Source organism: Mus caroli, chromosome 2 (genome assembly GCF_900094665.2).
Source record: "Mus caroli chromosome 2, CAROLI_EIJ_v1.1, whole genome shotgun sequence".
NCBI lineage: Eukaryota > Metazoa > Chordata > Mammalia > Rodentia > Muridae > Mus > Mus caroli.
This window is the reverse complement of record NC_034571.1, coordinates 96,158,513-96,171,565: the sequence shown is the minus strand read 5'-3', so window position 1 is coordinate 96,171,565 and position 13,053 is coordinate 96,158,513. Positions and strand designations below refer to the sequence as shown.

Sequence of the window (13,053 nt, the reverse complement as noted above, 5' to 3'; positions counted from 1 at the left end):
TGTCACCCAAGTCAGAGGACTCCTAGATGGCAGAGGTGTTGTTTCTGAAGAAACAACTGTAGACGGACAGACAGCTCATCCTCCATACTCGAAGCTTGGTCCATCGCCTCCATGGATACTCGCGCCCTGCTGGAGATGATCTTTGGTTTATGCTGCTCCCCTCTCACCCTTCCCTTCATGATGGGAACAATGTTGGCTATGCACTGGTGGGATAAGGAAGCAGGAGAGTTACCCATCCTGGGGTTAGGAGAAGAAGGTAGTGGTGAAGCTTGCGGGTTCCAGGAGCCCGGTCCAGGTGGGTTTGAAGGTCTGCTTCACCATTACAGCTCAGTGATCTCGGGCATGTTTCTATAGTCTCTCCTCTCTGTGCCTCACTTTCTCTATCTGGAAAGTGGTAATTAATATTACCTTCCTCTTAAAGGTGTTTTAAGGAGCAGGTTAGTTAGCATGTGTAAAATGCTTTAAGAGTGCCTGACATCTGCACAAGCACTCACTTCTGCTATCGTTCTTGGAGAGTCTGAATGCCTTCATAAATTGCCAGGACTTAAATGACACACAGAGTTCAAGGTTTGGCCCATTTTAATGCAAGAGTGATCCAGAGGGGATGGATGGCTTATCAGCATGATAGTTGATCTTGATGTCTGGGGCACCATCATTGCAATTCCTAAGTGTCCAAATGCCATGAGGGTTAAGATCTGGATTCTGTCTCACGAGATTAAAATAAGCACAAGCATGTACTTAATATTTTCTGAGAATTTCTTATTGACCCAGCAGCCATTTTCAGATGCGGGCAGTGTGTCAGGCCCCTGGCTGAGGTAGCAAGGTGAAGACTGAGTTTGTCTGTCTTATTCTGCCCTTGGTTGTTCATGCACACACAGAGTCAATTACAGGGACACTTAGCAAATAACCACCACGTGTCCACACACTGTCCTAAAAGGCACATTGGTTGTTGCACATGGAACATGAGGGGTTTTACTCAAAAGTCAACAGCTTGCATTGGGTTCTCTTGCATTTGCATATCCAATCTGCCAGGTGGCAAGCTAGAATTGATTTTCATAGGAAAGAAACTGCCTCTCATCTCCCAACCATTGTCCAAGCCTCTGCCTTTATTTTCAAACTAGGAGTTGACAGCAACCACCTGGGTCAGGAGCCTGCAGGTGGTATCTGACTGAAGTCACCTTAGCAGCTCTACTTACAAGAAGCTGACTCAAACATTTCTTTCTTTTTTTCTTTTTCTCTTTCTTTCTCTCTTTTTCTCTTTCTTTCTCTCTTTCTCTCTTTTTCTCTTTCTTTCTTTCTTTCTTTCTTTCTTTCTTTCTTTCTTTCTTTCTTTCTTTCTTTCTTTCTTTCTTTCTTTCTTTCCTCCCTCCCTCCCTCTCTCTCTCCCTCTCTCTCTCTTTCTCTCTCTTTCTTTCTTTCTTTCTTTCTTTCTTTCTTTCTTTCTTTCTTTCTTTCTTTCTTTCTTTCTTTCTTTTCTTATGTATGCTGGAGCAGGGAGAGGCCCTAGAAGGGCTGTCTCTCTGAGTGACAGCTTCCCTTTGTGAAACTGGTCAACTGAGACCTAAGCTGCAAATGTCAGTAAAAATAAATAGCGTTTCAAAGGGACTTTGTGCATTTCCTTCCTCTGTGTGCTGTTGCTTCACCCGCCAAGAACTGCACGAGTGCCTGCAGAGAGCACACTGGGCCCCGGAGATAAGGAATTAACTGCACAAAACCTCCTTTCTTCATTCGTCTGCTTCCAGTGTTTCATGTTGTTTTTTGTTGTTGTTGTTGTCGTTGTTGGTTTTTGTTTTGTTTTGTTTGTTTGTTTTTATGGTACCTGCTTGCTGACAACAGCAACCAAGGAAAAGAAGTCAACTGATATTGGCTTACATGCCTTCTTAAGGGCGCCTTCTTTCTTGGTTTTCCATCTGTCTGACGCTGTTCGGAATCTGCTTCCTGCTTTAGAAGAGAGCAGCTGTCACCTGCACAGTTTCAGAATAATGGGCCCACTTTTGTCATCATGAAACAGTTGTTTGGGTGTGGCTCTCCCCTGTTCTAAGCATGAAGGATCTTCTCAGCTCATGGGAAGCTGGTTCAAAACACTGTGTGGGGGGATTGAACACACTGAGAGGAGTTCCCACCTCAGCCATCTAAAAGCTGGGGACTTGTACACGTTGCTTTATTTTCCCCCAGCTTCTGTTTCTTGACATTTAAATATATATATATATATATATATATATATATATATATAAAGCTTTTTTTTTTTGAGTACAGATGACAGAATCCCAAGAGTGCAGGACATCAAGGAACAATTTAGGGAAAAAACCCTCCTCTCCCACTACGATCCACTCTGAAATGAAATGTAGAACAAAGCAGGGTCCAGGTGGAGCATGTGGCTCTAGATAGAAATGGTCATTTCCTTCGGCAACTCCTTTCTTTACCTTGTAAATGCTGAGCTTTGGAGGGTCCAGAGTCTGGGTTAAAGCCACTTCTTTCTGTCTCTAGGCCCAGAGTCAGGCACCTCCGTCACTGCTGAGAGAAAATGTCGTGGGGTGACAATTCAGAATATAATGGAACCATCCCTGCCACTATGAGGACAGAGCATTTCATGTAGAAGAGAATTCAGGGCTGTGTTCTCAGGCCCGAGGAGTTCAGAATGGCTGATGGCATCAAGGGAAAATTGTAGTTGGAAGAGAGCCAGCAACTCCCAGGCTAGAGAGGGAGAGAGACTATAGCCAGATCACATTGTTCTTGACCAGAAGGAAGTTTATTCTGGGTGCAGCTGAATGTATGGTGCTAGAAGTGATAAGGTAAGGGGTAATACCAGTTGATTGTGGAAACATACTCATAATATAAGAATAGGTGGGAAACAGTGTGGGTATGCATGTGTGTGTGTCTGTGTGTGTCTGTGTGTGTGTGTCTCTGTGTGTAGCTTTCTTAGAAGTTGGTTTGTGTTTCTTTATTATTTTGTCTGTTTCCTATGACTTTATATTAATTTGAAGAATGGGCCTAAAAAAGTCTTTATTAATGAAGATACTTTAAGGATGGGGTCCATTATGATATCATACCTCAGATCTGAGGGTCCTTTATAATGTCACATCTCAGATTTAAGCTTGATGTATCTTTGGAAAGCCAAAGTGAATTTTGAAGGCCATGTCAGTAGTGCTGTTTATTTGCATTTTTGTTGTTCTGAGACAAGGTCTTACACTGTAGTTGACCCCGATTCACCATGTAGCCCAGGCTGGTCTTGAACTCAGGTGATCCTCCTGCCTCAGCCTCCCGAGTGTGGGATTTCAAGTGTGAGAGACCATGTGCAGTTACTTGGTTTTCATGTGTGTGCATGTGTGTGTAGGTTCTCATTTGTGTGCCTGTTCATACAAGCATGTTCAGGCAAGAGAAAAACATTGGCTTTCATTCCTCAGGTGTCATCTACCTTGTTTTTAGACACAAGGCCACTTATTGGGCTGGAACGCACCAAGAAGGCTAAGCTGGTTGAGCTGCAAGCCCATGGGATTCACCTGTCAATCCAACCCTACTATTGCAAGTGCTGGCCACCATACCCAGCTTTTTATAGGTGGATTTTGAGAGATTAAACTCAGGTTCCCATGCTCACAAGGCAAGCACTTCACTGCACTGGGTGAGCCATCACCCCAGCTGGATGTTTGGCTTCTCCCAATGCCCCATTTGGCATTTGGTATTTGGTGTTTTTTTTTTTATAAGTCTTCACTTACAAGCACTTCTTACCATTGATCTACTTTCATGCAAATTATTTATGCAAAAGCCTCTAACATCTCTGTTTCCTCTCACAGATTTGAATGTAACCTGCCGCTACGCAGGTGTATTCCATGTGGAGAAAAATGGCCGCTACAGTATCTCCCGGACTGAGGCAGCTGACCTCTGCCAGGCTTTCAACAGCACCTTACCCACCATGGACCAAATGAAGTTGGCCCTGAACAAGGGTTTTGAAACATGCAGGTAAGAGAGCAGCACCTTCACTGGGAAAAGCTCACTGGACAGCGGCGGCGCTTATGCCTGGAAGGTTCCTCCCTGACAGTTGAATGAGTTCTTGCCTAAAGAGGCAGCCCTACCTATTAATTTGGCCAAGTCAAACTGAAACCGGTATGACAACTGGAATTTAAAGTCGGCTAAAGACACCTTTGTGAATCATAGGGAGGGAGGCCAGAGGAAGCCATTAGGGTCATATCAGTTGCAACCCTCTGGCCTAATGTGCTCCTGTAGCACTCTCCTGGCTTTGAAGAGGCATTCAGTATCACTGTAGGAACCACAAGAAAATGCAAGCCAAATAACAGTGTTTAAGATAAATAGGTAGCTGCTGCCAGAGTCTTGACTGTGCAGACTTGACTCAAAGCACGTTCTTTAAACCTCTCTCTCTCTCTCCCCCACCTCTCTCTGAGCTTTTATGTTGAGCTTCTATGCTGCCATGGTTTGACAAATTAAGTAAAATGATGTGGAAGTTTTAAAGCTGTATTACATTAAAGTTATTATCAGAAGCCTGAGGAGTCTTTTACAAGGTACACAGGGCCCCAGAGGGCCTTCCTCAAATCATTTCTGATAGAGGATAATTGATAGAGGCAGAGAACATTTTATATATATATATAATTTATATTATTTATTATTATAATGAATATTATATATAATACTATATATTATGCCAATATATTATATAGACTATATATAATATAAATACATATAATATATAAAGTAATACATATTATATGTTATACATATACATATTTTGTTTCCTGTCACTACTGCGTTAGTGTGTATGTGTGTGTACATTTTTGTGGCCAGTGGTATGCATGAAGAGGGGCTTAGTGACAACTTCAATTGAGTAATTAGTGTGGTTTGAGTTCCCCAGAAGAATTAGATAGTTTTCATAAGTGCTCTGAATGCCCACCCAAGCCCATAGCTTAGGCACTGTAGCTCCCTTCCTGCGGCTAAGCCCACATGTGTTCCCACATGCATGCAAACAATGCTTTTAGAAAGTCTAGTGCAGCCCCCTTCATGGAAGCTATTAAAGGCAAGTTAATTGCATCTGTCCCCAGACTCAGGCACCTACCACTTGAGTGGCAACTGAGACTCTTGCTCTGCCCAATATAGTAACCATGAGCCACACATGGTGCATTATATTTAAGTTAATTAAAAGTAGGTTATATGAAAATGAGTTCTTTGATGGCACTAGCTGAGTTTCAATTGCCTGGTAGCTGCCATATCAAACGGCATGGCTTAGGGTAGAGTCTATTTCCATTGTTTAAGAGTGTTCTCTTGAGTAGCGCTAGCTAGGCATCTGTCTGTAACTGTCCAGAGCTAAGTCTGAGGGATGTTAATGAAGGTGTGATGGCTCTGCAGCTATAGGTCCTGACTCATTACCTTCATGAAAGATGGCCAGTTAGCAAAACCTACTCCTAAGGCTATGCTTTACAATGTGGTCTGACTAGGTCGCTGTGTTAAGAAAGTGGTTTTAGGAAGCTGGTCGATGGTTGTGAAATGCAGTTAAGACATACTTTTGAAATAGAGGGTTGTTTTGTTTTGTTTTTGGATTGTTTGTTTGTTTTACCCGTTGAGAGCTAGAGGAAAAAAAAATACAGAATGTTAAGCTGCCAGGATAATGCCAAAGGCATCCTTTACCTTAATCCTTAAACTGCCCTGTTTATTTCTAAGACATTTTGTAGAGGAAGCAGCCGAGCCCCACAACTTGTCATGGATACACTGCTTATACTTAGACGAGTCACAGTCTGCTTGTGATCAGTCTGAACATAATGACCAAGTCCTCCCAAGGGACAGAGGATAAAGGGAGAGGATGCAAGGACTTGTCTTTCCTCCTGTTGACAGTCACTCACTAAGGCCATATATACTTATAGGAATTTTAATCTCCCCAACTCATGTATAGAACATGCACATATAAGTGACAGGTAGAATGATATAGTGAAAAAATCACAATAATACACACACACAAATATATATATATATATATACAATTTGCCAACATGATGTGGAAGGGCAAGGTAAAGGGTAGTTTCACTGTTGAGTATTATTTAGAAAATAAGCAGAAAAAAAACCTCTGCTGCAGAAATCTGTCATCGCACCCATAACTGGTATTAAGTGTTTCAAAACTCACTTTCATAATTTCCCTGAGGTAGCTAAGGAATCGGATATCTGCCAAAAACCAGAAGGGATCGTCTCACAGGTTCGGCCAAAGCCTCAGCAACGACTTCTGTCTTGTCTGCCCCACCCTGTTTAGTGGCAACTCTCAGGTCCATGAGAACTTATTAACGTTTAATTGTGTGCCCTCCCACCACCGAGCTAAAGAGACTCTGGGGAAATCAGTCTGTCCGTTTGGACGGGGAATTAGTCATTCAGCTTCCATTGCAACACCCACATAATAAAGGCTTTATGCTTAGGAGCTTCCAAGTCATGCTCATGCCACGGGTCTTGCAGGGTGCTGGGGTCTGTTCTGTTGTCCCTGCAGAAGAGGGTAAAAGAAGGAAAAGATGCTGCGTTTGAGCTTGCACCACATGTCTCAGACCCTGCTAATTTAGTATCTCCCGCTTTGCTCTCTTGATGTCATACACCCTTTTCCCTTCACATAACCTTGTCTCAGTCCATATCCATGTCTTGAGACATTTTATATTTCTGTTATATGGCCACTAGGGTGCCTCTGAGGTTGGTGGTAATATGCATTGTATCTGAAAAGGCCCCCAGACCTAAATGGCTCTCAGAATCACCTAGATGGGTGTGGGAGTGGATAGTGTGTTACTCTCTTGAGAGCTTTGTTAAGTGAGCCACTGCCATCCACTTCTGTAGTTGCTGATGCTCTCAGCTCAAGGATAGCAAATTTATCTCCATGGATCTCAGATGGTCACAAAGCCAGACACGCCATGTACTCAGCACAGGAGCAAGGCTTCATGCTGGCGGTTAGTGGGGTAAAAAAAATGAGTCTCCAGGGAGAAGGTAAGGACAGGAAAGAAGAGGAGAATGGGCAATAAGACAGGTCTGGAGTCTTAGACTGAACGGAAGGCCAATTCACTTGTTATCTTGGGAGATTGGGTCATTTTATGTCATTTTTGAAAAATATAAAGCTAATTTGGTGTCAAGTCTTATAGTGTAACCTTTTTCTTCTGTAACTCAGGCTTCTTGATGCCTTTAAGAACATTGCTGACCTTACATTTTATATGGGACTATTGTTTTGTATTTGTGTACCTTTAAAAAAAATTATCTAAAAACAACAAAAATCTCCAGCCTTTAAAGAAACTAAATTTGCCTCTGTCCATCTTCATCTCTCTCATCCTCCAATGCTGCTGTTATTGGATGTTACATAATTCAGTTGTTGGAACCCCTAACATTTCCAGAGAAGTGTTATGCCATATTAAATGTCATTTGATGGGGTTTTATGAAATGGGATCCCAGACGTTCACGTCTATTGCTTCTTGTTTTTCCTTGGCAGGTATGGGTTCATAGAAGGAAACGTGGTAATTCCGAGGATTCATCCCAATGCTATCTGTGCAGCCAACCACACAGGAGTATATGTCCTCAACACGTCCAACACCTCCCACTATGACACATATTGCTTCAATGCCTCAGGTTGGTTCCAAGTGCATGGTTTTGGGGTTGCCTGTGGGAGCATTGGCTGACAACAGTTCTGTTGAAGCATGGGTGGAACTTTCTGAAGCTCCTACTCAAAATGAGTCCTGAAGGTTTCTACAATAGAAGAAACAACCATGAACAGCCTGTGTTCATGGTACTAATGTGCCAGGCATACAGAGCAGATGATAAATAATTAAATATCAACTATTTTACATGAGGATGGAGAGTGCACAGGAAGGCACAAGCTTTAGGGATGCTTTTTATTTGAGAGGTGAACAGGGAGGGTATATCTGAGGAGTTATTTAGGAGAGCCATGATCAGAGTAAAGGAGTTAGCTAATGGCAGATGGGAAGGCCTGTGAAGCCAGCATCAGGAGCATCTTAATTCTATCCTACAAACACCAGGACATTCAACAGAGCAAAAGCCTAGTGGTCAGAGGACAGGGTTTCAGGCAATGAAGTTAGAGAGGTATAAGGGAAGAGTAGCTAGAGCCTTTGTTGTGTTGGGAAATCGAAGCATTTTTTTTTAAAGGAACGTAGTACTCATCTATTTATAATTTGAGGGTACAAACCAAACAGCTAAGAGTATTCTTATAAATGGAGTTAGGGAAATGGCAAGAAGGATATGATAGACTCTTGACCTTCTTGAAGGTCTCCTACCCAAAGCCGAGATCACTAGGAATAAGAAAGCTAAAGGGAGATAGACATGCTGGGCTCCCTCCTTTGCCTACAAAACCATTTCCAACCATGAGCTTAGAAGTTGTGCCTACAAGTCTAATTCAACCCAATACACACACACACACACACACACACACACACACACACAAAGAATTCTATGAACTGTAAATTTCCAGTCATCTGAAAATAATTAAAACCATAAATGTCAAAGTTTTAAATGCCAACATTCAAACGTCTTAGTTTGCAAACTGTATCTTCTGTTCCCCCGAAGGGTTGAAACTATGTGGCTAGAATGGAAAAGCTTTGAGATGAACTTGTCACATCCTCCAGGACTGAAATTTTTCCTTAAAAATGGAAGGAAGATGTTAAATAGATTGGAAACTGGCTTAAGACTTTATCTCCATGAAACCACAGAGAGTATAATATGGTGGTAGGATATAAAAACTGTGTGGGCTTTTAAGGTAACATGGGACATCAAGGGCACTGGGAGAGATTATATCAGTGTCTTCAGGCTGTGTCAGTATCACCCACTCATCATTTCACAAGCACTGAGGATCAGAGTGGGAATTCAGAGGGGAAATCAAGAGTTTTCGGGAAGAGAATGTATGCATTGAGGCTGAGTAGCTGAAATATAGCACATGAACCCAGTGATTTATTTCGAGGATGTATGGGGAATGGAGAGACACAAACACAAAACAAGGGAAAATATCACAGAAAGTTTACCCATCCCTATCATATGAACCAAAACCACATGGAGTTTGATCAAAATGGGGAACGTCCACCCGAAACTATACAGGACACTTTCCATACTCGGTAACATGACCCAAAGCTCAAATGGGTAAACAGGAAGTAGGCAAAGAGTAACCTGGGTCTAACTTCTTCCATCTTGGTGCCCAGGGTCAGGAAAGAAGGGGTTGGACAGGTGGCAAAGGCTTATCTTGATGTAATCCTTCCTGCTGCTCATAGTCTTGGGTCTTGCTTTGCTTCTCCTGCTGACTCTTGTCCAGTGAACGTATGCAATAAATGGCACTGCTGTGTTCCCACACACTCTCGGGAGTTTTACAAGTTGGTGTCACTTTGAGTTAAGGTTCTGAGAAATGTAATTGAAGCAGGCAAAAGCACATACTGTTTTATGGCCAAGAGTTGAAGTGATCCAGGCAAACAGCCACTGCAGCTCTTCTTCCTGTCCTTCCTGTTGCCCGTGAGTTTAGGTAGGTCCCTAGCCCAGGGGTCCTTGATGAATGCTCTTCTCCTTAGGGAGGCCGGTGTTAGTTCAGTTGAAAACTAAGAGAAGTACTAGAGATCTGCCTCACACCCAAATGACTGTTAAAAGTAGTAACATTTAAAAATGTATCATTTTCCCTTTTTTTCTATTTCCCACATATTGATAAGCTTTTATAATTTCCCTTTAAGTTCAAAGTTATTTATCAGTAGTATCTTCACACTACTGGGCTAATTATATTGGGGGTAGGAAAGAACCAGAAACTATGTTTCTTGTCTTAAAGGAATTAACAATCTTCTTGAATCTATAATATAGAAAATACAGAAAGGAGAGAGGGGAATAAGTATGGCTAGGGATAAGCATATTGCATATCCTGGATGCCAGAGCATGAAGTGAGCTAAAGATGCTGGCAGTGTCTAGCTCCCTGCCAAGAATGTCTTGGAAAGAGTCTTAGTTTTGACCTAACCCAAGGACTGCAAACACAAGATCCCAGGGAAAGATATACCCATAAACCTGCAGCAGGGAGAGAAAGCAGCAATGCATACCATAGCAGATAACTTCGACAAGCTAAAACCCTGCTCGTATTTCCACGGCTTCCCAATGAAAAATATGGTAGCTTGAAGAAAAGGCTTTGTGATTTTTTTTCCTGCCTCATCTCTCAGTATCTAAGACTTGACTTGAATGAGCCTGGTGACTTCTGGTGAATTGACACAAATGACTGATAAATTCATGATCATGTTTTAAAGCTTGCTTTCATTAAGATGTCACATTCTCTTCTTACAGTAGAATTAAGGAGCAGACTTTACATTTGTGACTTGTCCATTCACTCATTTATTTGAGAATTGTTGGAAAAAGTATTCACGGAACACCTACAGTGTATCAACCCTGGAGGAAGCGCCTTTCTAGCTGGCACCCAGAGCTTGGCACCTAAACTGAATAATTATCATCTTAGCCCTTTGGAGCCAGAGGAGCCAACCATTCTGAGAATACAGCCCCAGGGAAGCCCAGTTTAGTATTTAGTCAACAAACCCCTGTATTCAGGGATACTCACAGCCCTGCCTTGCTTAAGAGACTGAAGTTCCAAAATGAGGTCATTTGAGTGGACACGAGCATGAATGAATATGGTAACTACATATTTGGGTCACTGTGCATCTCGGCATCCTGGCCAGATTTAACTAGTGTATGAAATTATAGGTGAAATGGAGCATGAGGAGGCTCTGTGTGAGCACTTATCATTGACAGACAAGCCTCAGTGTTGTTGACATGCAGCATCCACCGCAACTTTGTTCCAGGAAATTTCCCAGGCCCATTTCTGGGGATGCTCCTCATTCGGATACTAGAAACATCGCACAGATTGGCTCAGCCCCAAGAAAAAGATTAATACCTCCAAATCTCTCCAGTAGCTTACGTTGTCCTTACTCTTTAATAAGGAGATTTGAAGAGGGAATAAAGAGTTAGAGAAGTATTATTTTCTAAGACCTTGTGAATTCCTTAGAATCAGGGATAGGAGCAGGTTCATCTTTTGGCTGTCCTTTTTCTTCTATGACCTGGCCTGTATGTGTTGAGTGGCCTTTAGAAAGAGGGGATGAACCTGGATCCTCTAGTCACTACTCAGAGCATCTCTTTCCAGGCTTATCCACAGGCCTCTGTTGATATTTGTGGACCGTTTTAGGAGTTACCATGTTAGATGGGCTTTCTTGGAGAATTGAGATCTTTCCTCTCTTTTCTTCTCATTTGACAATGAGAAGAATCTCTCAACAATATTTTGGCCCAAGCAGATGAACTTAGTACTCATTTTGTAGAGTCCACACATCTTTGTGGTGGGTTGGCAAGCAGGAGGTGGGGGGTAGGAGAATCATATGAATCACCACAAAGTAAAACGGGCAAGAGAAGATCATGGTGTACATGAAGAAGAAATGCAAAGCTGGTATGTACTGGTCTGGAAGGGATGGAATTCTCACCTTGCCGGTGGTGACTTGTTCATTTACAGGTTCTCTTAATGAATTTTCACATAGCAACTTTTGCAAGAGTGTTTTTCCTAAAGCCCACTCTTTACGATTAGATGCCTACAGCTGGCACATCCTTTGTTTTCAAATAACTGATTTGATTTAAAAAAAAAAAAACTACCTCTTTATATTTGGCTGCTAGTGATAAGCAACCACTACTTCTTTGCCCAACTACTTGTTTCTGCCTGAGTTCTGAGTGTGCAACAGTTTATGACAGGGAACTTAAAAATGCTTGTGACCGGCCTTCCTTGTGACAGTTGTCTGACAGTTGCCTGCCTCTGTCCCTCCAAACCTCCATGCATGTCTGTATGTATCCACCCACCAATTAATTTCTTTCTTCTTTCATCCTTGTCAGAAAGCAACTCTAGAGGAAACCAACCTAACAAATTCTCTTTTAAAATTTTAGTGGAAATGCACACCCTAAAAGCTGTTATGCAGTTGAGTCTGATGGCAACACTTTCGTAACCCCAGCCCTCAAGAGGCTGAGGCAGGATAACTATAAGAGTAAGAGCAGCCTGTGTTTCAGAAAAACAAACAAGGGGGGAGCCCTATAGCACACAAATGGAACCAACCCTCACATTAAAACAAAGTCACCTTGTAGCTCTCTGGGTTTGTAAGCTCTCTAGGTACTGATGGGCACCAAGCACCGGGGCATGAGTAGTTACGTCACATTGTCTGCTTTTAGGATTTAGGAAATAACATGAAAGGTAGTATACAGGTTCTGGCTTCTGATGGTATCAGGCAGCACTGGCCATAAGGCTACAAAAAACACGTGTGGGTGACCAGCTAGCCCAAATCATAGCGAAGGGATCGGGGTAGAAGATAAATAGAAGACAAGAAAAAAGGAGCCAAATGATATATGTTAAGACAGCATGAGTAGCCATGTCAAAGGTGGCCAGCCCTAACTGGACACTGAGAAGCCCTGCACATTGAGAAGGCACTCATAAATATTAGCCAAACTAATGAAGCTATTAATCTTTTAATATAAGACTAGGAATTTGTTACTTACTAAATATTTTGATTGTCAGGTAAATCCATTGGCAATGTTTTAATCTTCAGAGTCTTTCAATGTTCATGTCAATTCTATGTGTTCACCAGCTTCTCATCACCCAAGTTTATATCTGGGATTATAAATTATTTTTCATGATCGTCTATACATGCCTTCATTTTAACTTATTTTCACAATGATTATACATTTCTTTTTTAATTGAAAAGAGTTTTAGAATTCTCTCTAATGATATCCTTAATTAGAGAATGGCCTATGTCTATCTTATTTCTAATTAAACATGAAACCTCAGACTTGCTACAGTGCAGACACAGAATGCCTGCCTCCCGCAGTCCTGGGATAGCCCAGTGTTTTTTGCCAGCTCCGGGCTTGCAAGTGTCAACACACCTGACCTAGAATGCACGCCTTTCTTAATGAATGGAGTTGCTGGGTTGGGAATAGTAAGCTTATTGAAACTTTTGAAGTTAAATAAGATTGTAAAAGCACATTACAAAGGTGTGTCCCTTTTGGATTTACCAAATTTCAGGGAAGAAAGTTATTTAGGACAATTAGAGT

The 13,053-nt window shown here is 42.0% G+C and overlaps 1 protein-coding gene across 3 annotated transcripts in view; it reads left to right on the top strand.

The window, feature by feature from the left end:
• Cd44 (CD44 molecule (Indian blood group)) overlaps positions 1 to 13,053 on the top strand; it is an 89,019-nt gene that overhangs the window by 31,550 nt on the left and 44,416 nt on the right. For all 3 annotated transcript variants that reach the window (XM_021183489.2, XM_021183498.2, XM_021183532.1), the window contains exons 2-3: positions 3,792 to 3,957; positions 7,448 to 7,584. In XM_021183489.2, the coding sequence (XP_021039148.1) occupies positions 3,792 to 3,957; positions 7,448 to 7,584 (303 nt within the window). The remainder of the gene's footprint in view (positions 1 to 3,791; positions 3,958 to 7,447; positions 7,585 to 13,053) is intronic.